The sequence below is a fragment of the Ceratotherium simum genome, chromosome 22, assembly GCF_057802395.1.
Source record: "Ceratotherium simum simum isolate JZ-2026a chromosome 22, ASM5780239v1, whole genome shotgun sequence".
Lineage (NCBI taxonomy): Eukaryota > Metazoa > Chordata > Mammalia > Perissodactyla > Rhinocerotidae > Ceratotherium > Ceratotherium simum.
The window spans coordinates 4718065-4742921 of NC_141921.1; the positions used below are offsets into that span (position 1 = coordinate 4718065).

The following is a 24857-nucleotide window of genomic DNA, read 5'->3' on the forward strand; positions in this document are numbered from 1 at the left end:
GAGGACAGGATGTGTCACTCCAGCCCTCGCCATCTCTACTGATCCCCTTGGTTTCTATGAACGACACCAACTGTCCTTACCAGAAGCACACCCAATTTTCACAGCTCTGCACAGTTCTTTTTTTTTTTTCGTGAGGAAGATCAGCCCTGAGCTAACATCCATGCCAATCCCCCTGTTTTTGCTGAGGAAGACTGGCCCTGAGCTAACATCTGTGCCAATCTTCCTCCACTTTATGTGGGACACTGCCACAGCATGGCCTGACAAGCGGGGCGTCAGTGTGCACCCAGGATCCGAACCTGGGCCGCCAGCAGCGGAGAGCGTGCACTTAACCGCTACGCCACGGGGCCGGCCCCCTGCACAATTCTTTTACATTCGCTCTCAAACAACCATCTTAAGATGTGGATCACACACTCACTGCCTGGTTTTATTCATTTGAAAGTGTGGGAGTGTTTCCTGGGCTGGGAGGCTGGAGCAGTCAAACTGGTCTCTCCTGCCCATGAGCTCACCATCTGGCTACAGTCCCTCTGCCCATCAGACCACGAGCTCCCTGAGGCTGAGAGCACGGAGCATCCTCCCAGGCCCAGGCGGGTACTGAGCACACCTGGCTGCATCACTTGTCACAACCACCCATCTGGGGTGGGCATGCAGGGATTATCTCCTCCTTTTGCCTATGGGGGAAGACCGAAGCCCAGAGAGGGCAAGCAGTTTATGCAAGCCACACAGCAGTTAGAGGCAGAGTCAGGATCAACACCCAGGCCTCCTTTCTATGGCACCATTAAAGAGCTCTGGGCTTGGAGTTGGTCAGGTCTGGGGTTAGGTCCTCGTTCTGTTGCTTGCTCATTGGTGCCTAGGGCAAGAAACTTCCCGCGAGCCTCAGTTTCCTCACCTGCAGAAGGGGTTGTTGTACTACCGAGAGAACGTATTACTGCTCAGCACTGACACCCAGCAGTGCTCAGGAAGTGCTCACTGGTGGTCATAAGCACCACAGATCACAGAAGAGAGGCCATATGAGAGGGCAAGGGGCTTCTACGGGTAGTAGGAGGGGCTCCCAGCCTGGGACGGGGGCGCTGCTTCAACCCTCTGAGATGCAGTGGCTGGGACTCCCCTCGTTTGGTACCTGTCCAGTGGGAGGGGGCACATGAGCAGGGCCACGATGACCTCGGTCATGAAGGAGCTAGCCAGGAGAGAGATGGGCAGCAGGGCCACCTCGCGGGCCCGTGGCTCCTGGATGTGGCTCAGCTGCATGTAGATGGCCTGCATGATCTCTGGGATCTGGGCACACGGGAGTGAGCAATCAGAGGGCCAATGGGAGAAGGCGGGGGGCGGGGATGTGGGGAGAGGGAGACGGGAGGAGAAGGGAAGGGGTGACAGGACAGAGTACAGGGGCGGGGGGGGGGCAGGGAGGGGAGAGGAGCATGCACGGAGAGAAACCGGGAGAGAGGGGCCGTCAGAGCCCTGCTCCTTTCCTGGGAGGGAGCCGGTCTGTCTTCGGTGCCCTCCCCACTCCCTCTCCAGAGAATTGAGTTCTCAGCCACCACCACCCCTGCCCTGCCCAGTGCTTAGGGTTCCAGCACCCCCACCCTGCCTGGTCCCGAGTGATGAGCAGACCGGGTGGGGTCTCCCAGCCCAGCCCTGCCCCAGGGGGCCTTACCACTTCCAGTGCCCTGTGGCGGTACCACTCCAGCACGGAGCTGAGCGTGACCTCCGAGGCCAGCTGCATCATCTCCCCCGTGTCCTTCCCCCGCGCCTCCGAGCCGCCTTTCAGCCCTTCCAGGGCTGCTAGCAGCAGATCCTTTACCTGCTGGGGCCCCAGGAAGTCTCCAAATTCCTGAAACAAAGGCACAGAAATACTGACACACATGGACAGACCTCGAGGGAGCCATACACAACGCACAAGCACCATCAGGCACACGCGGAGGTCGGCAGGGCGGGCCGTGCATACTCGGTCAATCTGTGAGTGTCGAACCCTTTGGGGAGGAGCTATGAAAAAAGGGTCACATGGCCCCTGCCCCCAGAACTGGGTGACATGCTTCCAGGAGAAGGAAGTCACGGCCCACACACTGTGTCACAGGTCAGAGAGGAGGGGACAATCAAGACAGCCCATGTGGTTGGGGAGGGCTGCCTGTAAAGGGGACTTGAGCCGGCCTGGAGAGATAGAGGGAGAAGGCATTGGCTGGCCGATGCTGCTCCTCGACCCACAGTCCCCGGGGGTGCCCAGGGCTGGTGGGAAGCAGGCGGTCACCGCGATCACACGCAGAATGTTCTGGCACGGGCTGACAGGGTTGTAGGGCCCCAGGAAACGCTTGTTGGTCTCATACAGCTCCTTCTTGTTAGTTTCTTCCTTATCTCTGGCTCCTGCAAGAAGTGAGCCTTCTCAGCAGGGCCCAACCACCCTCTTTTTTAAAACTTTTTGTTAAACCTAGATGTAGGAAGTGCACAAATCATAAGTAACCAGCTGGATAAATTTCCACACAGCGAACCTACCCAGGTGGTCAGCGCCCAGGTCATGAAGCAGAACATGATCTGCAGCCCAGAAGCCCCCTTTTGGTCCACTAGCCTCCTCCGCCACCGGAGTAACCACTATTCTGACTTCTAAACCCTCTGATTAGATTTCCTTGCAGCTGGACTTGATATAAATAGACTCCTGCAGTACGTTACCCTTTGTGTCTGGCTTTCACATAGTATTACGTGAGTGAGATTCAACCACACTGTTGCAGCGAGCATTAGTTCTTTCTTTCTCAGAGCTGTGTAATTTTCCATGATGTGAATATACTACAATTTATTTATCTGTTCTCCTTCTGATGGACATTTGGGTTGTTTCCAGCTACTATGCATAGCACTGCTATAAACATTCTAGTCTGTTTGGTCCATGCCTTTTGCTGATTATGTGTACCCATCTTTAGCTATATGGCCAGGAGTGGAATCGCTGCATCCTAAGGTAGGAATAGTTTCAGCTTCAGGGGATGCGGCCAGGTTTCCGCAGTGGGGACCAATTCTGCTCCCACCAGCTGTGTGTGACGGTGCCAGCGGCTCCACGTCTCACCAGCATGTGGCAGTGTCTGTCTGTTTCATTTCTGCCATTCTGGGGGAGGGAGGGGTGTGTGTAGCAATACCCATTTTAAATCACAATTCCCTATTCCCCTTTTCTGCTTTTTTTCCTTAGTACTTATCATCATCTGACTTACTACCTGTAGATTACTTGTCTATTTTGTTCCTTGTCTCCCTATAAAAGGAAGGTCAGCTCAACAGGGAGGATTATTGAATAATAAGTCTCTTTTCTTCACTACCATGTCCCCAGTGCCTAGAACAGTACCTGGCACATGGCGGCTCCATATTTTCTGTTGAAGGAAACTGACTTCAGGCACAATTCCTGAGCCCTTACTGTGGCCTGGCCTGGGTCCTACCTGGATCTTATGCCTACGGGCATAAGAAAGGGCCACCAAGGCAGAGCAACCATATGGACCAAGTATGTGGGTTGTTTGCACAGGGAAGGAGGCTGAAAGCTGGAATCAGGCGGACCCAGGTTCAAGTCCTCGCTTTTTCCTACAGTCAGGGGACTGAACCACCATTTCACTCCTCGAAAATCTAACAGTGTGCGTTTGGCCCAGGGTTGCCAGATAAAATACAAGATACCCAGTTAAATTTGAATTTCAGATAAACAAGTAATGTTTAGTCAAAGTATGTCTCAAATATACCAAAAATTACTCATTGTTTATCTGAAATTTGAATTTAAATGAGTGTCTTATATTTTTATTTGCTGAATCAGGCAATACTAATTTGGTCTACACTATTCCTGCCCATAAGGCTGATCATTAGCATGGCTTATACCACCTTCACCCATCACTCAGGAGGTATGAATCCTTCTTTAGACAGAGGGAGAAATCTCCTAGGGGCCAAATCTTTGCCCCAAGCACTAGAGATCAAGAAGAGCAGGGACACCAGACAGATCCCAAAAGGCTGAAACTAATAAGATAATCCTTGTATGGATGGAAAAAAGGAAACCATATTTGATAAGTGCTATAATGTGTGGTACCAAGCTGCCCTCTTTATATATATGATCTCATTTAATCTTTCAAAAAGCTTGTGAGTTATATGCTATTGTACCCTTTTTTACAGATGAGGAAATCTAGGCCTGTACAAGAAAAGTGCTTGTCTGAGGTCACACGGCTAGGAAGTGACAGAGCCAGGTCTTGTACCCAGGTTACTCTGCCTCCAGAGCCAGGGAAGTTTAAACAACATGCCAAGGTCCCCTGGTGGGCGCAGAGTTGGGACTATGGAGAAAGGAAGGAGGTGAGTAACAGCTGATACCACACACCTCTAGGTACAGTGCCAACTGGTACCTGCGTCAGCCTGTGCCACATCACTAGCTCCCTGAAGCTGGATCCAGGGATGTTCTCCCACTTACAGGGTTTAGCCACTCAGATAGGACCTGTTCTTTGTTCATTCATTCCGTAAATATTCACTGAGTACCCACCACATGTCAGGCCCAAGGCTAGACCTTGGGAATGCAGTGATGAATGGGACCCAGCCTTGCCCTGCCCTCAAATGGGGTTATTGTCTGGTGAGGAAGACAGACCACGAAACAAGACGTTAGGGCTATCATGCCTGGGTGTACGTGGTGCCATGGAAATGTGAAAATGAAAGTCATAAGTTAAACTTGGAAGGATGAGGAGGGGCTTATATAGGAGGATTGCTTAAATCAAAGTAGGTTTGTTTGTAGCCTTTGTCCCTTGGTTCTGGGGGCACTAAGGCTTCACGCCAGTCCCCATTGGACCCTATGCTGGTGTCCTCCATCTCCCACCAGAGCCTTGTTGCCAAGGCTCCAGTCAATTCCCAGGCTGAGCACCTGCCAAGAAATCTCACTTGGGTGCACTCCAAAGGGCTTACGTTTTTGGAGCTCCAGGATGGTGTAGAGGATGATGATGCCGTCCAGGGCCTCCCGGCCAATCTCCTCTTCAGGATCCCCGATGCGAAGGACGAGCCTCCCCAGCAGAAGCCCCAGTGCCGGGAACCCCGAGGACATCTGTTTGTGTTGTAATCTTAGGAATTGAGTCTTATAGGTTCAGTAATGCTATACAGTAAATAGTGAACAGAGCTGGATGGTCTGGCCCTGATAGCAGAGCCCTCTGGAGATGGTAAGGGCCACCTGGGAATCTCTGGACAGGTGCACAGGCTCCCTGAGATCTGGGAAGATTTTCCCTAGGAGTGCCCCACCCCCCAAGAGGCCACTCACGAAGCAAGGCAGGGTCAGAAGCGTGTGGTTCAACACAGAGACATTGCTGTTGACAGCCCGTGCTCGCTCATGGGCCTTCCCAGAGTTCATCCAGGGCCCCAGGGGCTGTGAGGACAAGGGCAAGACTCAGAGCCACAGGCTGGATGCCAGCCTCTGCTGCTGGGGTGGGCAGGCCAGCCTACACCAGTCAGCAAGAAGCTTCTGGGGAGGGTATAAAGGCAACTTGCCATAACCCTCCTCCTCTTCTTGGAGCGTAGGGAGACATGGGGTCCAGAAGCTGAGAATAGGACTGAAAGACCAGAAGGAAGATGAAGATCAATGAGTAGAAAGATGGAGAATCATGAGGACAGAAGAGAAAGACAGGGAGAGAGCAAAGATATAGGGGCAGCTATAATGCAGGAGTATGAGGGTTAGGGAGAGAGTGAAGGGGCAGGAGTCTGGGACAGGGCTTATAAGGGAGGCAGAACACTGGCACAAGATGACATCCTGAAGTCAAATCACTCCTTCTGGGTCCAGCCCCCCCACAGCTCCTGAGCCAATTCTCCTTTCCCCTCCATCCTTCTCCTTGTCCCTGCCCCCACACCTCCAAAATGCTTTTCAGCCCAGCAGGGGTGGGATCCTCAACAAAGAGGGCGTTGAGCAGTGTCTGCAGGGCGTCCAAGGTCTGACGGTAAAGTGTCTGTGGACGGGAGGAGGACCAAGCCACTAGGGGTCCTCTGGAGGAGACTCCAGCCCCAGACAACCCCTGGTGTGGGCCCGGGGAGGAGAGGGCACTTGGACTCAGAAGAGCTGCCTTCTGGTCCCCCCTCTGAGACTAACTTGATATGTGATATCGGACAAGTCACTTCCCCTCCGTGGGTGACAGTTTCCTTATCGACACACTGGTAATCGTTACCCCTGCACTTCTCACCTTACAGGGGAGCAAGCAGAGAGCCAGCATTTATGAGAATCCACCAAGGCCAGGTGAGTGCCTGGCGATCTGCACAACCACATCACTTGTCCTCAAAGTGTTCTTCTCATTTAACAAATGAAGAGACACTTGTCCAAAGCCACACAGCAAGGAAGTTTCAAGTCATGTGGAACAAATGAGCGAATGGGTGGGAAAATGTTCTAGAGCAGTAAGAGCCAGATAAACTATTATTACCATCTCTGGGGAAGTGCTCTGATTCTGTTTTTGATTGCTACTCCTAGACCCAAACAGACTTTCCACGTTGCCCCTTCAGGGGGCCGTTTCTCCCTGCCCAGAGCCCTCCTCCCTCACCCACACCATAGTCCTGGGATTGTCTTAGGAAGGTGCAGGCTTTACACGTACACAAGGCTGCAGCGGATTTGAGCAACTCTGGGAAGACCCCTCTCTCTGCCTCCCCTCCTGCCAGCTCCCCACGTCTGTCTCCCAGGTTGTCATTGTCCAGACTTCCTGAGTCTGTGCACACCACGGTTACACCACAACCACCAAGAAAGCCTCCCTCACCAACTACTTCCTCCTTCCCCCCATCTGCAGCCCATCACTGTGTGGCACTGACCTCTGCTGGCCGGGCCTGGTACTACAAGAGGGCTGCTTTTTCTCTCTCCTCCCACCCAGCAAGGATTCCTCACCTTTCCTTGGGTCTTCTCTCAGGGCACCACCTCCAGGACCCAGGATCCTCCTGCTGCCAGTGTGGTCTGGCCCCCACTGCTCTCTAGCCTTGCTTCCCAGCACTCTCGCCTCACCGTCTGGGCTCCAGCCACGCTGCCTCCTTGTGATCCTTGCAGTCACCATGTTCTCTCTGTCCTCTGTTCCCTGTGCCTGTCATGCTCTTCCTCTGCCATCCCCAACCTTCATCTAATTAGCTCTTCTTTAACCTCTCGGCTCTAGCACCACGACCCCTGACCCCCATCTAGGCCAGGTACCCCGATTCCAGGCTCTTCACCTCACCAAGTACTTCTTGTGGTAATTTTGCACTAATTGTGTGATTCTTTGGCAACGTCCCTCTGTCCCCTGCCCTCGCCCCCGCTGTATCTGGCGCCTCAGTTCTGGAGCAGGCTCTCAGTTAATATGTGCTGGATGGAAGGAGGAATGGATGTGCCTCCCTCTGAGCTGAAACCCCGCTCCCTTAACCTTCCCCACCGACCATACGTCCTACACTAGGGGTCACCTCTGCCCGCCTCTCCCGGGACAGCCCTGCAGAGGTTTGGAGATGCTCGCACGAGCCCCTAGAGGTTCGTCTTCTCCAGGCCTCAGCCCCGACTCGCCCAGTCCTCAGCCCTCCTCCTCCCAACCCTGGCTACCTCCTCTGGCCACACCAACGTGTGTCCAAATCCCCCTCCTAGGGCAGGGCCCAGAAGTGGGCAGAGCACTCCAGATGAAGGATCCTTTATTCCGAAGATTCATTCATTCACCAAATACGTATCGAGTGCCTGCTCAGGCCAAGAGAGGTGAGATGAATGCCCATGGTGAGGGCCACACAACTTGAGTAGGCGGGCGACGATCCTTATCTACCTCTGGAACACCTTTTCTGTCCCGGCTGGGAGTCCATGAATGGCCTCACGCTGAAAACCCTGGACAGCCCTGGGGACCCGCTGGGGAGGGCCCTGCTCACCTGTATGGCCTCAGCCTTGCCCTCGTCTTTCTCCTGCATGGCCTGCACGGAGGGCAGGGAGAACACACTCTTCACGCACGTGTTCACGAGCTCTGACCTCTCCTGCACATCCAGGACGGGCTGCGTGTGACTGGCGAAGAGACAGAAAGCAAAGGCATGGAGTGAGCGAGGGCCCTGCGGCTGGAGGCAGGACCCTAAGGCTGCAGGGCTGGGATGAGGGCGCCTCACTGGGGGCTCCTGGGGTCTCCTGGGGGCTTGGGACTCAGCCTGAGATTCAGGTCCACAAAAGAGCAAGATGAGGTGGACGGAGGAGGGAAGAGGGTGTGGAGGGCAGACAGCCCTGGCAGGGACTGGGCAAAGGGAAAGGAAACGGCACAGGAGTGCATGGGGACCCAGCAAGAGGCCCCAGAAGAGACAGGAGGGGCCCATGGGAAGAGGAGAGGGGCTAGGATTGGGGAGGGGGCCGTGGACACCTCAGCTGTGTCAGGGTCTCCATGGCCTGCTGGCGGACGGAGCTTGAAAGGGAATCCAGCGGCTCCTCCTGGATCTGCCTCTAGACAGGGGACCACAGAGGGGCCGATGAGGGGAGCAGGCCGCTGCAGCCCACCAGGGCCGAGGCCGCCCCTCCTCACAGGGAGCAGGCCGGGCAGCCCTTAGCCCGGGCAGAGCTCCCCCACTGCTCCACGCTCTGCCCGGCCTCCTGCCCGGCCTCCTTGGCGGGAGCAGCTCAATGCTCAAACCCCGTCCTGAGCCCTCCGTTCACGGCTGCCAAAAACACCCCCCGTCCTCACGGGCTGCACCCCACACATAGGGCTTGGCAAGAACGGTGTCAGCAGCCTCATGGTGGTGGTGGGGGGGGGGGGGTCTGTTTAAACCATGGACTTTTGCCCATGGGTTTTGCCCAAAGCAAAAACCAGCATGCGTGGCCCTTGAAAGCAGTCACGCTGAATTCCTTTACAAGGTCCTTCTCACTACTTCTCGGTTTTGATCTAGCACCTACAAACAATAGGTGCGCAATTAATATTAGTTAAATGAAGGTATCAAGGGCAAGGATTTTTTCTCGTTAAGGGTCCCAAAGCTAAATATAATTTTGGAGACGTCAGTGGTTACCCCTGCCCAGCCCATTCTGGTGGAGAACTGAGAAGGGATTGTATTTAGCAAAATGATAAGGAAACTCTTGAAGTTTCCCAGCAGGAGGAATTTCTGGTGTTAAATAGCAGTAACTGCTCCCAGGTGCTTCAGTGAGCTGACCACAGTGTTGTGTGCTCCCAACGAGCAATGACGCGGGTGTTAGCACAGTCATTCACGAGACGAGAAGAGTTAGGCTCAGAGAAGGGAGGTGACCTGCCCGACCCCTCAGGTGCATGGAGGGCAGCAGAGGAGGTGCTGAGACTCAAGTCCCAGTGCCCTGCCTCCCCCTCTGTCCTCGTCCCACCTCCGCCCCCTGTCTCACCCACAGGTGGACTCAGGACTTCGCCCTCTCCCCGCCCAAGGCCACAGACCCGCGTGGGGCTCCCGCACCATCATCTTCTTCATCATGCTCTTCTTCTCTCCTTCCACTTCCAGCATATCCTGGCTCTTCTGGACGGTGATGACATTCTCGGCCTCAGGGCAGCAGAGGGCAAAGCCACAGGGTGAGAGCCACACTGAACCAGCCCTCAGGGGAGGCCCCAACACCCGCATTAGCCACATTGGATGTTCCACCTGCAGGCAAGCCAGCCTGCTCCTGCCCAGCTGCCAGCCCCTGCATCGGCTCCAGAGACACGAGAAACCACAAGGGGAACGGGGGGGTGGGTGGAGATTTGAGGAGGTTGTGGTGGCTGCGGCAGGGGGAGGTGGCAGATAGTCCGTAAGGCCAGATTTGGAGGAGAACCAGGTATCAGGGGCTGTAAAGCACCCCCCTCTCCAGTCAACTAAGGGGGAGGAGGCCAGAGCCGATGGGACAGAAATGGTCCCAACACCTCGAGCTGAAGTCCCACCATTAGTAACACCTCTTAAAGGCCTTCTAGAATTTACACTTCTTAGGAGCAATCCTACTCAGATCAAGGCATTTTGCTATCTGAGAGAGAGAATACATTCACCAACGTCCAATTAATCTGTTAGTTCTTATTCTCTTAAGGCAGAAGAAGAAAAAGACATGAAATAGATAATATAACTTCATACAGTTAAGACAACAACACCAGTGACTGATGGGCAGGGTGGTGAGTTAGAGATGTCACAGGTTCCTTCCCACTCCTCCTACCAAGAAGACAGATGCCCTTGAACCCGGGCCCATCTTAGCACTTGCTTGGACCCACAGAATGCTGGGGAGTGATGCTGGGCCAGTCCTGGCCTAGCCCTTAAGGGAACTGACAGCTTCCACTATTCCCTCTGGACCCAGCCACCATCCTGTCAGGGAGCCCATGTTGGACCGTGGAATGATGACACTAGGAGAGAGACCCTGGAAGATGAGGGTCATCTTGGATGTTCCAGTTCCCTACCCCCTGCCCTGAGCAATCTCAGTCTGCACCACGCAGAGCAGAAGAACCACCCCGCGGAGCCCAGTCAAATTTCAGAACCCTGAGAAATTGGGCCCCTCCCATCCTTACTGCCCTCGGCAGCCAGAATGAACCTCTACACCACCAAGTTTGGGAGTAGGTTGTTAAACAGCAATTGGTAAACTGTAAAAGTGGTATAGAGGGATGGCTAATTTAGACTAAATGGTCAGGGAAGGCCTCTCAGAGGAGACGATATTTGGGCTGAGTCCTGAATCACCAGAAAGAGGCAGCATGTGAAAAACCAGGGGGAAGGGCTGCCTGTCTCCCCAGACTGGAGTGGCAGTTCACTGTTGCATCTCTAGTGCCTGCAACAATGCCTAGCACATAGTAGGGGCTCAATGAAATTTGTTGAATGACTGCATTAATAAACCCTTTCTGTTGCAGGCGCCATGCTCAGTGTTATGCATACATTATCTAACACAGGCCTCACTTCAACTTTATGTGCCCATTTTATAGATGAGAAGAACCCTCCTGGTGGAAGAAACGAGTGCAAAGGCCCTGAGGCAGGAATGAGTTTGGCACATTGAGAAACAGAGAATGGCCAGTGTGGCAAGAGCAAGGTAGACAACTGGAGGAATGCCCCGGGATGAGGACAGATGTTCCCAAAGTGCAAGGCCTCTTCTTAGTCCTTCGCCCTCTCCCCACCCCCACTCTGCACTCCGCTCTCGGGGCCGGAGCTTGCTCTGAAGCAGCCTGAGTGCACTGAATTGCACTGCGCTGAACTGCAGCCTGAATCCTCAAGCAGCAAGGCTCCTGCCCTGCAGGGAGAGGGGCCCACCCAGCCTTCTCTGCTGGCCTGGTGTCCATAGCTGAGGAGGGCTGCTTCCTCCTCTTCCCATCCCCCACCCCCACAGGCCTAGAAAACAAGTATAATGGTGGGGTCTGTGACTCACCCAAGGCTGGCCGCACCAAGCGTGAGCTTTCTTTGAAAGGTTCTTAAAAATTCACGCAAGTGCATTCCATGCATTCAATCCAGTTTTGTAACTACGCTATGTCCCTTTCATCAAGGAAAACCAGCCCTCTAAAGAGCTCTGTCTTGTGTGTGTCCTGTGATTTAGCCCCAATTTAAGAAAAACTATGATATTCTGTACCTTTCTGTTGGATCCTGTATCTACATGTAATTATCTCATTTTACCCTTATAACCTCCTTTGCGGGTGGGTATAATTGTCCCATTTTACTGATGAAGGAACTGAGATTGCAGGTCCCCCCTCCTGCACATCCTGGCCTGGGTGGATCCCCTGCCTCCAGACTCTGTCCACCAACCAGTCTCGCCCACACTCCGTGTGCCACACTCGTGTCCACCAGCCTGTCCAGTCTGCCCCACTGGCCCTCACCAAGTCCTGAGATGCTGGCTTTCTCTCCCAGGCCTCCTGGGGCCTGCGGCATGGCCAAGACCTAGGTTGGGCCTGTGTCCTGAAAAAGACCATTTCCAGCTTTTCTTCCCCCTTTAGAGACCCTCTCACAATTCACTCAGTTGTTTGAAACACCGTTATTGAGCACCCATGGCGTGCCAGGCGCTGCTCTACGTGCTGGGGATACGGCAGTGAACGAGACAGACGAGAGTCCCTGATTCAGGGGGGTACGTTCCCGTGTGAGAGACGGTGATGAGTACCATGGAGAAAAGAAGAGCCGGGCAGAGAAACCAGGAATGCTGGGGCTGGGCAGTGGGGTGCGGGGCATCCCCGGAAAGGCAGGTCGGGGTGGGCAGGAAGCATACCAGAGCCATTCTGCTGCCTTCCTTTCTCTTCCCTGGCACCTTCACCAGGCACGAGGCCACTTCATCGAAGGCTCCTGCAAGGCATAGTTTCAATGAGGAGAGAAGAGGGAGGGTAAAGATATGGTGTCCCTCGGGTGCCATAGTCCCGTCTCCCCTCCCTCACTGGGCCCCTCCAATCCTTACTCCTCCAGCAGCCAGACTGAGCTCCTCTCCCTAAAACCTTCAGTGACACCCCATTTCACTGAGCATAAAGCTGGCATCCTTGTCAGTGCCTTCAAGGCCCTGCGGGGTCAACCCTCCCCTGCCCTCCTCCCTAGCCTTAGCTCCCATTGCTCTCCCCTCACTAACTACACTGACCACAATGCCCTCCTTCCAGGCCCCAGGCAAGCTTCCCCCTCAGGGCCTTTGCACAGGTGGTTTCCTCTACCTGGGCCTCTCTGCTGCCACACCCCCTTGCCCAACTAGGGCTCCCCTCCTTCAGGTCTCTGCTTGCCTGCCACTCCTCAGAGAGGCCTCCCCTGACCTTCAGGCTAAAGGAGGGCCCATTGTGATCCTCTCACGTGTCATCTTATTCTCTTCTTTAAGCTGTTATCACAATTTATAATTAAACACCTATTGGTTATAGTAGATATCTGCTGTTTTGTCAGCCCCAGATTTCCTCATCTTTCCTTGGTGAAAGAGCCCTTGTCTTCCCTGCAGGCTACCCATTCCATGTAGCTAGGTGGAGCTGAACTCTGCAAGCCCCACCTGTTACCCCTCCTTCAAGTAGGGGTAGGCCTGGAAGCCAAGCTTGGCCAATAAGAGAGTCCCATGCCCCCAGCCACAGTGATAGGCCAGGGATGGGGCCTTGGCTGAGCAGGGCCAATAGAGCCCTGTATTAAGGGGGCTGAGGGGAACCCCAAGGAGAGCAGGTCTCTCTCCTTCCAAAGTAGACATTACGAGGGGCCTATGAGAGCCTGGAACTTCAGGGGCATCTTGGCCACCAGAGGCTGCTGGAGGATGGAGTCTATAGGGAGAAGCAGAGACACCCCAAAAGTAGTGAACACAGCTAGCACCAAGATCTTGGCTTCTAAGCACCATTCTCCACTAAAAGGAACTAGTCTCTTTGGAGAAATGGCTGATTCTAGGACTTGGGCAAGGAAATTACGGGATGAGCCTGAGACATCTTGTACCAGAACACAAGGAAGAGAGCTCACAGAATGATGGGGACATGTCAAAGGGACACAAAAGCTTGCTCAAAGGGGATTCCACTGGTCAAACTGGGGAAAGTTTGAGTACCACAATAAATAATGTTAGCAACTGATTACAGCCCATTGAATAAACTAGGAAAGCACCAGTCCGTACTTATATAAACAAGTAAATGAATAAATTGAAAGTTTGCTGAGGAATGGGATAGTTACACAATTTCAAACACTATCTACATAGTTGCAAAGTACCTCCCTACATAATATTTATTACAAAGGGGTAAACAGTGACTTTACAGTGGAGAACCTTGAAGCAACTGTCACGCAAGTGATGGAAGTAAACATCATCAGTAATGGAACAAATCAGAGTTATACACCACCAGACAGGATGCAGGGAGAAAACCCAGCATCACTTCTGTGCTATTCCTGCCAAAGATGCGTGACATGGATCTGATCGTGGGGAAACATCAGACAAACCCAAACCCAAGCACATCTTACAAAGTAGCTGGCCTGTAACCTTCAAGGGTATCAAGGACATGAAAGTCAAGAAACAGCTGAGGACTGGAGGAAACGAAACAGACTAGACAAAACGTGCAATGAGTGATTCTGAGCTGGATCCTTTTCCTATAGAGAACATTACTGGGACAATTGGTGACATTTGAACAGGGTCGGAGAATTACATGGTAGCAGTGTCTCAATATTAATTTCCTGATTTTGATGATTAATTTTTGGCTTTTTTTGTAAGAAAGGCACACTAAAATTCAGGGGTGATGGGGGCATCACTTGACAACTTATGCTCAAATAATTCAGAAAAAAATATTTTTATACTGTACTTTCAACTTTTCTGCAAGTTTTCATTGTTTTAAAATTTTTAAAAGAATGAAGGAGAAATAGAGGCATTTTCAGACAAAAATGGGAAGAGTTTGTCATCAGCAGAATCCACTAGGGAGATTCTAACGGATGTTCTTCAGGCAAAAGGAAATCAGTCCCAGCTGGAAGGTCTGAAATGCAGTAAGCAGTGACGTGAAGGAAAGAGGTTGATATCTGGGTAAATGCAAGAACATTAACTCTATGAAATAACAATAATGTTTATAGGGTTAAGGAAAAGACAGAATTAATATACATTACCAGGACAGCATATAAGCGGGGTTAAAGTGTTCCCGAGTCATAAACTGCATTGATTAATGTGGACTTTGATTAGTTAAATATGCACATTGCAGCTTCTAGAGAATCACTATAAGACTTAAAACAGTGTATAACTTCCACACAAGTAGGGGAGAAAAAAATGAGAAAAGAAAACAACCAGAAAACCAAAAGAGGAGAAAAAAAGAAATAGAACAAGCAGAACAGAGAACACAAACGTAAGATGATAGATAATCAAATTATCCATAATTGCATTAAATATAAGTGGACTGTGATGTGAAAACACAGTATTATAAAGAAGACAATGCTACCTAAATTGATCTGTAGATTCAATGAAATCCCAATGAAAATTCCACAGATTTTTATTTTATTTTATGGAAATTGAGAAGCTGTTTCTAGAATCTATATGGAAAAGTAAAACACCTGGAATAGACAATCTTGAGAAAGAACAAAGTTGGAGGACTTACACTACCAGACATCGAAGCTTCCTCTAACCACAGTAACTAAGGCAATGGTTAAGGATACACAAATAGCCTCAGCAAGAGGAAGAGGCTAGAAACAAACCTGCACACACACAGTCACTTGATTGACCTCAAAGGTGACACCGCACTCCAGGGGGGAAAGTGTGATCTTTTCAATAAGTGGCCTGGAGCAATGAGCTGTCCGTGGGCGAGAGGTAGAAAATGAACAGTAAGTCCCTCTCTCACACTGTTTTCCAAAATTAATACAGGATGTATTATCAAATTAATGTGAAAGACAAAACAATAAAGCTTCTGGAAGAAAATATGAGCCTACTTTCACACCCTTTGGGTGTGTAAAGATTTCTTAAACAGGAGATGAAAGGCAATCGCCAAAAAAATTGGTAAATTGGGTTCTTTAAAGTTAAGAACTTCTGTTTTTCAAAAGACTTCAGCAAGCCACAGTCTTGGAGAAGATAGTTGCAATACATATATCTGGAAAAGAACTCATATCTAGATTATATAAAGAACTCCCACAAGTCAATAAGAAAAAGACAACCCAATTTTTAAAAAATGAGCAAAAGACTTGAACAGGCATTTCACAAAAGAGGATATAAAAATTGCCAGTAATCATATAAAAAGATGCTTAACATCAATAGTCATCAAGAAATGCAAATTAATGAGCCAGCCCTGATACCTAGTGGTTAAAATTTGGCACGCTCTGCTTCGGCGGCCTGGGTTCAGTTCCCAGACGTAGAACCACGTCACCCATCTGTCAGTAGCCATGCTGTGGCGGTGACTCACATAGAAGAACCAGAAGAACTTGCCATTATATACAACTATGTACTGGAGCTTTGGCCGGAAAAAAAACAAAGAAAAAGGAAGATTGGCAACAGATGTTAGCTTAGGGCGAATCTTCTCCTGAAAAAAAATGCAAATTAAAACCACAATGAAATATCACTAAACACCCACCAGAATGGCTAAAATTTTTTAAACTGACAACACCAAATGTTGGTGAGGATACAGAGCAATTGAAACTCTTCAATGTGGGAGGGTAACTTCATTCAACCACTTTGAAAAATGGTTCAGCCATATCTACTAAAGCTAACCATGCTTATGCTGTGACCCACAAATTCCACTTCTAGATAAATTAGTGTATCTGTGTACCAAAGACATGTACAAAAATGTTCAAAGTAACTTTATTTGTAATATCTAAAAAGTATAAACAATCCTAATGTCCTTCAGCAGAAGAATGGATAAACAAATTGTGTTGTGTTCATAGGGTGGAACACTACAGAACAATAAAAAAGAATCAACTGCTGATACATGCAGAAATAAGGATGAATCTGACAGACATAATGTTGCACTAAGGAAGCCAGAGTCAAAATAGTATATACAGCATTATCCTATTGATAATAAGTTCAAAAACAGGCAAACCCAGTCTATGGTGATGCAAGTCAGAAGAATTGTTACCTCCACAGCAGTGGTTATCAATTGCGGGAATCTTGCCCCCCATGGAACACTTGGCAAAGTCTGAAGACGTTTTTGGTTGTCATGACTGGGGTGGGGGTGGGGGTTGCTACTAGCATCTACTAGTAAAGTCCAGGGATGCATCTTACAATGCACAGGACAGCCCTCCCACACCCACACTACAAAGCGTTATCCGACACAAAAGGTCAATAGTGCCAAAGTTGAGAAACCCTGCCCAGGAGAAGGGGTATTGACTGGAAAGCGACACAGGGAAACTTCTGGGCTGCTGGAAAAGCTCTATGTCTTGACCTGGTTGGTGTTATGAGCGTGTATGTGTGTGTAAACATTCATCAAGCTGTACACTTGAGATTAGTAGGTCACTTTACATATTTTACTGATACGTGCTGTAATTTGAAAAAGTTTTTGAAAAGCTAATACAATTTGAAAATACATTGTTTTTTTTAATGCAAAGAGACAAAACGTTCCTATTAAAAAACAAAGATTGACCCTAAATAGCCAAAGAAATCTTGAAAAAGAACAAAGTTGGTGGATTTTCCTGAAACTTACTTCAAAGCTACAGTAATCAAAGCAGTGTGGTACTGGCATAAGGACAGACATATAGACCAATGGGATAGAATAGAGAGCCCGGAAACAAACCCTCACGTATATGGTCAATTGATTTTTGACAAGGGGGCCGAGACCATTCAATGGGGAAAAGACATTCTTTTCAATGAATGGTGTGTGGGAAAACTGGATATCCACATGCAAAGGAATGAAGTTGGACCCCCTACCTTACACTATATAACAAAAACTAACTCAAAGACTTAAACTTAAGAGATAAACTATAAAACTCTTAGAAGAAAACATAGGGGGATATCTTCATTACATTGGATATGGCAACAATTTCTTGAATATGACACCAAAAGAACAGATAATAAAAGAAAAAGTAGACCAATTGGACTTCTTCAAAATTAAAAACTTTTGTGCGTAAAAGGAGACTATCAAGAGAATGAAAAGACAACACATGGAATGGGAGAAAATATTTGCAAATCATATATGTGATGAGGGATTAATATCCAAAATATACAAAGAACTCCTACAACTCGACAACAAACAAACAAACAAATTCAAAATGGGCAAAGGATTTGAATAGATATTTATCCAAAGGAGATATACAAATTGCCAATAAGCTCATGAAAAGATGCTCAACATCATTAGTCATTAGGAAAATGCAAATCAAAACTACAATAAGATACCACTTCATACCCTTAAGGATGGCTATTACAAAATTTTTTTAAAACAGAAAATAAGTATTGTCAAGGACATGGAGAAATTGGAACCTTTGTACATTGCTGGTGGGAATGTAAAATGGTGCAGCTGCTATGGAAAACAATTTGATGTTTCCTCAAAAAGCTAAACATAGAATTACCACATGATCCAACAATTCCACTCCTAGGTATATATCTAAAGGAATCGAAAGGAAGGATTCAAACAGATATCTGTATGCCAATGTTTATAGTAGCATTGTTAACCAAAAGCCAAAATGTGAAACCAATCCAAGAGTCCATCCATGGATGAATGGATAAAGAAAATGTGGTACATACATACATATTACTGGAATATTACTCAACCATAAAAAGAATGAAGTACTGATACATGCTACAACATGGATGAACCTTGAAAACATTGTGCTAAGTGAAATAAATCAGACAAAAGGACAAATATTGTATAATTCCACTTACATGCGGTACCTTGAATAGGCAAATTCACAGAGACAGAAAGTAGATTATTGCTTACCAGGGACTGGCAGGGGGAGGAGTGAAGAGATATTGCTTTATGCTTAGAGTTTCTGTTTGGGGTAATGAAAAAATTTTGGAAATAGTGGTAATGGTTGCACAATATTGTGAGTGTGACAATGCTACTGAATTGTAGATTTAAAATGGTTAAAATGGCAAATTTATGTTATATATATCCTACTAAATTTTTTAAAAATTAATAATGTAATATACCAAAAGCCACTGAATTGTACACGTTATATGGGTGAATTGTCTGTATGTGAATTATACCACACTAATAACTAGACTTCCACATGCAAAAGAAGGAAATTGGACCCCAATTTCATACCATACACAAAAATTAACTCAAAATGGATCAACGACCTAAATGTAAGAACTAAAGTTGTAAAACTCTTAGAAGAAAACAGGCATAAATCTTCATGATCTTGGATTAGGTAATGATTTCTTAAATATGGCACCAAAAGGACAAAGAAAGAAAGAAAAAACATAAATTGGACATCAACAAAATGAAAAACTTTTATGTTTCAAAGAACACCATCAGAAAAAAAAAAAACAGACAACCCATGGGTTAGGAAAATATAGTAGCAAATCACGTATCTGTTAAGGGATTTATATCTAGAATACATAAAGAACTCTTATAACTCAATAATAAAAAGACATATAATCCAATTTTAAAAATGAGCAAAGGATTCAAATTGATATTTCTCTAAAAAAAACATACAAGTGGTCCATAAGCACATGAAAAGATGTTCAACATCATTATCCATCAGGGAAATGCAAATCAAAGTCACAATGAAATATTACTTCACACCCACTAGTATGGCTAGAATCAAAAAGACAGGCAATAACAAATGCTGGCGAGGAAGTGGAGAGATTGGAGCCCTCATATGCTGCTGGTGGGAATGTCAAATGGTTCAGCCACTTTGGAAAACAGTCTGGTAGTTCCTCAAATGGTTAAACATGGAGTTACCACACGACCCAGCAATTTATTCCTGGGTATATACCAAAGAGAAATGAAAACATATCCATACAAAAATTTGTACATGAATGTGCATAGTAGCGTTATTCAAAATAGCCAAAAGGTAGAAACAACCCAAATCTCCATCAACTGATGAATGAATAAACAAAATGTGGCATATCCATATAGTGTAATATTATTGATCCATAAAAAGGAATGAAGTACATGATTCATGCTACAACATGAGTGAACCCTGAAAACATTACGCTAAATAAAAGAAGCCTATCACAAAGGACCACGTAGTGTATGATGCCATTTATACGAAATGTCCAACATAGGCAAATCTATAGAGACAGAGAGTAGACTAGTTGTTGCCTAAGCCTGGGGGTGGGGGTGGGGGCATGGGTTGGGGGTAATATCTAAGGGGGTTGGGGTTTCTTTTTTGCGGTGATGAAAATGTTCTAAAATTGATTGTGGTGATGGTTGCACAACTCTGTGTATTTTTTAACCCATTAGATTGTACATTTTAAGAGGGTGAATTTTATGGTATGTAAATTATATCTCAATAAAGCTGTTTAAAAAAAAGGTCAACTTGTAAAAACAAAGTTCCTCTACGCCATCAGCATCATCAGTACAAAATAGGAATTGTATTAGTAAATAAGGTATAATTCACAATAGCAATAAAAACTATCAATAAAAAGTACCTGGGATTTAACCTATCAAAAAACGCACTAGACCTGGGGGCTGGCCCAGTGGCGTAGTGGTTAAGTTTGCACATTCCGCTTTGGCGGCCTGGGGTTCACAGGTTCGGACCCCTGGTGCGGACCAATGCACCACTTGTCAAGCCATGCTCTGGTGGCATCCCATATACAAAATAGAGGCAGATGGGCACAGATGTTAGCTCATGGCCAATCTCCCTCACCGGAAAAAAAAAAAATAATGCACTGGACTGGGGCCAGCTCCGTGGCTTAGTGGTTAAGTTTGGCATGCTCCATTTTGGCAACCTGGGCCCAGTTCCTGGGCGTGGACCTACACCACTCATTGGTGGCCATGTTGTGGCAACAACCCACATACAAAACAGAGGAAGATTGGCACAGATGTTAGCTCAGGGTGAACCTTCCTCAGCAAAAAAAAAAAAAAAAAAAAATGCACTAGACCTTAAGGAGAATTTTTAACATTCTAGTAAACAATATATCCTATATAAAGGAAAACTTGAATAGATGGATAAATTAATAATATTCCAATAAAAGTACCAGAAAGGTTTTTTGAGGACCTAGACAAACATATTCTAAAATGTATATAAAAGAATGAGGATCTACTAATAGCCTCCAAGACATGTCTGTGGATGTTGTGTCCTCCGAATAATTTTGAGAAGAACTTTAAAAGAGGGCTTCTCACCATACCAGATATGAATACATATTTATGAAGCCATGGTAATCTTTTAAAAATCACAATATAGTATTGGTGCATGAACAAACAAAAATATTTGGAGATATAAATAATTGGGAGAAGATCTTTACAACATCAAACACTGATGGGGGATTAATTTACAGAACGCCTGCATATCAGAAGTGAGGTGCAGGCTCCAGACGGGACCTCAGGGCATCACTCAAGTGGGGACCTCAAACTCTCAGTAGAGGCGGGCTGAGCCTAGAGCCTGCCTGCTCCACTGGCCAAACTCCGACCTGAGAAGCCAGGTCTGGAATTTATCAAGAAAGAAAGAGGCATACATTTTGAAAGGAAGGTATAGTTAGCTGACTTGTAATTTGGACATAATTAAAGCATTATTATATGGAGATATTACAGTTTAGGAAGTTGAAGCCCAGAGAGGTTAAGTGGCTTGTCCCAAGCCACACGGCAAGCAGAGGCTGGGCACTAGATCTCATGCAATATTATCCATTGCGTGCTGTTCCCTTCCTCTCCCCTCCCCGCACTAAAGGTCTGAACGCAGAGTTCTTCCAGGTCAGTGTCCTCTCTGGGCTGTCACACTTGCTTTACTCACCCTCAGGGACACTTTGGAAGGCCGTGGTGTCCCTGTCCGCGGGTTCACAGGCAGAGAACCCCAGCGGGAACTGGCCCACCTCGACGCCGACCGTCTTGCTCCAGCTCCCCAGATCCAGGGGCACAGTGTGGATGCTGCTGTCCTCGGAATAATCCTGCTGGCTGCTCAGTGTCAGGGTGGAGGTGTCGCTGAAGAGGAGGCTGGAGCCCAGGCTCAGGGTCTCATTGGAGCCCAGGATCAGGGTCACGCAGGAGGATGGAGAGAGGGTGGAGCTGGGTCCATGGGTGCTGGAGTGCAGGCTGACGCTGTCACTGGAGCCAGGAATCAGGGCGAAGCACGAGGCCTGTGTGACGGTCATGTTCAAATCAGACCTGGCGTTGCCGTTTGAAGCCACGTTGACGATTTCCCTGGAACTCGTGTTCCAGGTTGCACCCAAGGCTCCTTTCGAAACAGACCCAGAGATGTTATGTGAAACCCAAGTGATGGTCTCGTTGGTGTCTGGCATTAGGGTCCCACACGAACCTGGAGCCTCCTTCAGGTCCTGCTTGGAGGTGTTTGCTGAGCCCATGCTGAGCGGCTGATTGGAGTCAGGGTCCAGAGAAGAGTTGGAGGCTGGCATAAGGAGTGCTTTTGAGTTCAGCCTGGAGATGCAGTGGCCCAGAACAAGGGCTTCTCTTGAATAGGGCCTTACAAACGGGTTTGATTCTGGCCTGGAAGGATTGGAGTTGCTCTGACCCAAATCAAAAATCTTGCTTGAGGGGGAGTTGAAGACCTCCTCAGAATTCGACCCAGAGAGGTTCCCTGAGCTCAGACCCTGGGCCTCAGTCGAGCCAAGGCTCAGAACCAGGTTTGAGGCTGGACATAGGGACCCCTGTGGGTTAGGCCTTGAGATGTGATTCGACTCCAGGCCCAGGGCTTCATCAGAGTGGGAAGTGGTGATCTGGAGGGAGGCTGGAGCCACGGCCCTGCTGTCATCAGATCTGGGGGTGTTATCAAACACCAGGCCAGGGGCCTCCTCTGGGACGAGGCTCAGAGTTGGATTAAGGTCTGGAACAAAGGCTGAGCCAGGACTCAGGGGTGGATTCAAGATGGGAACAAGGTCTGTATCTGGGTTGGGCACAGACGTGGTGCCAGAGCCTAAACCTGGGGCCCCAGTGGAGTTGAGACTGGGTGTCATCTCTGAGTCTTCACAGAGGACCAGACTAGCCCCTGGACTCAGGGCCATGCCTGGTCTGGAGGTCTCTCAATGCCACTGCCCCGTTCTCTCCAATAGCCGACGGTCGAGCTCCCTGCAGTGCTCCTGAGAGAGAGAAAAGGAAAATTCAGCCACGCCTCACTGGTTAATACCATTCCATGGCTCCCCACTATCCTTAGGATGAAGGCCCTTGTGTGACTTACAAGGTCCTCCGCGACGCCCAGCCCACCTGTGCAGCCCCATCCTACACAGCTCTCCCCTTTGCTCTCTCAGTTCCGGCTGTATCCTCCACGTTTCCCCTCTTTGAGCACACCCTGCCCCTCTCAGCTCACAGCCCTTCACGAATGCAATTCCCTTGGCTTGGAACCTCCTCCTACTGTCCTTTGCCAATCCCACTCCTCCTAGCAAAATATTCATCTCACTTTGTTCCAATGACCATTTAGTGGTCTAGCCCCTGCTAGAGATGAACTCTACACTGGCAAGAACTGTGCATATCTTAGTCCCTGGAGCATCCCCAGCACCTAGCACTGTGCCAGGGACACAGTAGAAAGTCCACAAATACTAGACAAATGAGGAGCCTCTCCCACCTTAGGTAGAAAAAGGGAAGGAGGAGGCTCCTTATGGGTTATCCTACTTCCAGCCAATCCCCAAGTTGCTAGAACTACTCTGCGAATGGCTGTGGCACTAGATTCCCAAAGCAGCCTTGGCAGAGCTGCCCACTGCCCTTAACAGTTTGCCTGTTCCAGGTGAGGCAGGCTACATGGAGGAGAACCTGGGGCCATCATCAAAAACAGAGCCTGCCTCAACCCAGCAACCTGACTGCTGGCTGAACTCCCCCCCACACACACACACACCTGGGCCGCCCTCCCTGTGGGAACTATGGGGACAGCTCACCTGCATGCATGGTGTTCTTAAGCAAGAGCAGGCCCCTGCGACGCAAAAGGAGACCAAGTCAGGCAAAGAGTAGCTTTTTCAATACTTACTGAGAAAAGTCTACAGGTCAGGCATGCACATCTCGTAATCAAATCCCCCCCCCACACACACGCACGCACACAGAGTCCTGGAAGTTAGATACTATTGCTCCATTATATACTTAAGAAAGTGGAGGTCAAGGAGAGGAAGGTCACCCATCCTACCGGCCCTCAGGGCAGCCAAGACCATCCCTTTGTACCACCTGTCTGCCTAAACCCCTCCATGGCCTCCTGTTGTCTTCGGGACAGCATCCCTAACCCTTAACAGGACCCAAAAGGCCCTTCTTTGTCTGGCCCCAACTCGCTTTTCACCCTTCTTACTCCCTTCTCCCCTCCATTCCACCATCCCTCAACTCCTTTGAGTTTCCAAAGAGCCAGGCTCCCGGGTTAGGTCTGGGCCTTCCACAGGTTAGGCATCCTCTTCTCTAGCCTCCTTCCCCGGCTAACACCTACAACTTCACCCTTTCAGATTTCAGCTCAAATGTTAAGAGCCTTCCAGGTCCCCCAGACCAGTGAGGTCCACTTGTAAGTTCCCAGGGCACCTTGTCCATTTCCCCTTTCTTGGCACACAGTATCTGGTTTCCCCACTAGACAATAAGATCCATATGAGTCCAGCATAGCACCTGGCACACAGTAAGTCTTCCATAAATTAGCTTGTCATTTCATCTTTTTAATCTCTTCTGCATTCACTCATCCATTCTTTCACTAGCTCATTTCATCACTTATTCATTTATTATTCATTCATGCACTAACTCATTCACTAAATCATTTATTCACTCCACAAGTTTTGCTGTGCATGTTTATAGCTCGACTTTGGAAAGACCATAGATTTGGAGTCATGTAGTCCTGGGTTCAAATCCCAGCTCATCCTCTTACCAGTGTTAGTGAACATGGGCAAGAGGCTTTCCCTCTCTGGTCCTCATCCTCCTCATCTCTAATATGGGGAGCATAAAGCCTGCCATCCAGGATGGCTGTAGTTTCCAGTGTCTGGCACAGAGCACATGGCCCACGAAAGGCCTTCTCTAAATGATAGTCACGTGTACTATGGCTCTCTCCCGGGCCCTGTGGGCAGAGAGGAGGAAGGCGCTCAGAGCCCAGTGGGGACTGCCTTCCTTCAAAGCGAGCAGTTCATGCACAGGTTTGCATCCTGCCTCAGAAGCAGGAAGTGTTCACTTACCATCAGCACCAGAGGTGATTTTACCCTGAAGCTAATGAAATTTAGCATTTCAGGGCTCCTTGCTTGCACAGTCCCTTTGGAAAGGGACTGTACTTAATTTTGTGTTCAAAATTTTGTCTTCTTTTACTTAAAGAGGAGTCTCAAAATTATTTAAAAAGTTCAGGCTCCAAAAAACCCTAGATCTGCCCTTGATCACCCCTCCCACCTGTGTGCATGCTCCTGTGCGTGCACACACACACATATACACACACACATACACACACTCCATAGTTCACAAAGGGAGTCATTTTCAACCTGGAAATATATGGATGAGGTACAGCCTATGAAGCAGCAAGTAGGATTTTGGAAGGCCTAACTGGTTGGGGCTGTGGAAGAGAATAATCTCTACCCCTCTGACACAGTAGATGCACAGTGCCAGGTCATTGGGCAGAAAGTT

The 24857-nt window shown here is 48.6% G+C and overlaps 1 protein-coding gene across 3 annotated transcripts in view; it reads right to left on the minus strand.

Moving 5' to 3' along the window:
* The window catches only part of MROH7 (maestro heat like repeat family member 7), a 43947-nt gene extending 21644 nt beyond the window's left edge, over window positions 1-22303 (minus strand). The window contains exons 1-11 of one of the 3 annotated variants that reach the window (XM_087445776.1): window positions 21079-22303; window positions 12068-12141; window positions 9334-9411; window positions 8286-8365; window positions 7813-7942; window positions 5817-5912; window positions 5234-5338; window positions 4888-5023; window positions 2243-2355; window positions 1652-1828; window positions 1118-1272 (exon numbers count right to left, since the gene is read on the minus strand). In XM_087445776.1, the coding sequence (XP_087301902.1) occupies window positions 1118-1272; window positions 1652-1828; window positions 2243-2355; window positions 4888-5023; window positions 5234-5338; window positions 5817-5912; window positions 7813-7942; window positions 8286-8365; window positions 9334-9411; window positions 12068-12141; window positions 21079-22303 (2369 nt within the window). Of the gene's footprint in view, window positions 1-1117; window positions 1273-1651; window positions 1829-2242; window positions 2356-4887; window positions 5024-5233; window positions 5339-5816; window positions 5913-7812; window positions 7943-8285; window positions 8366-9333; window positions 9418-12067; window positions 12160-21078 lie in introns of all 3 variants that reach the window. The other 2 variants (XM_004438600.3, XM_087445777.1) reach the window with 2 other exon arrangements.
* Window positions 22304-24857: the final 2554 nt, after the last annotated feature.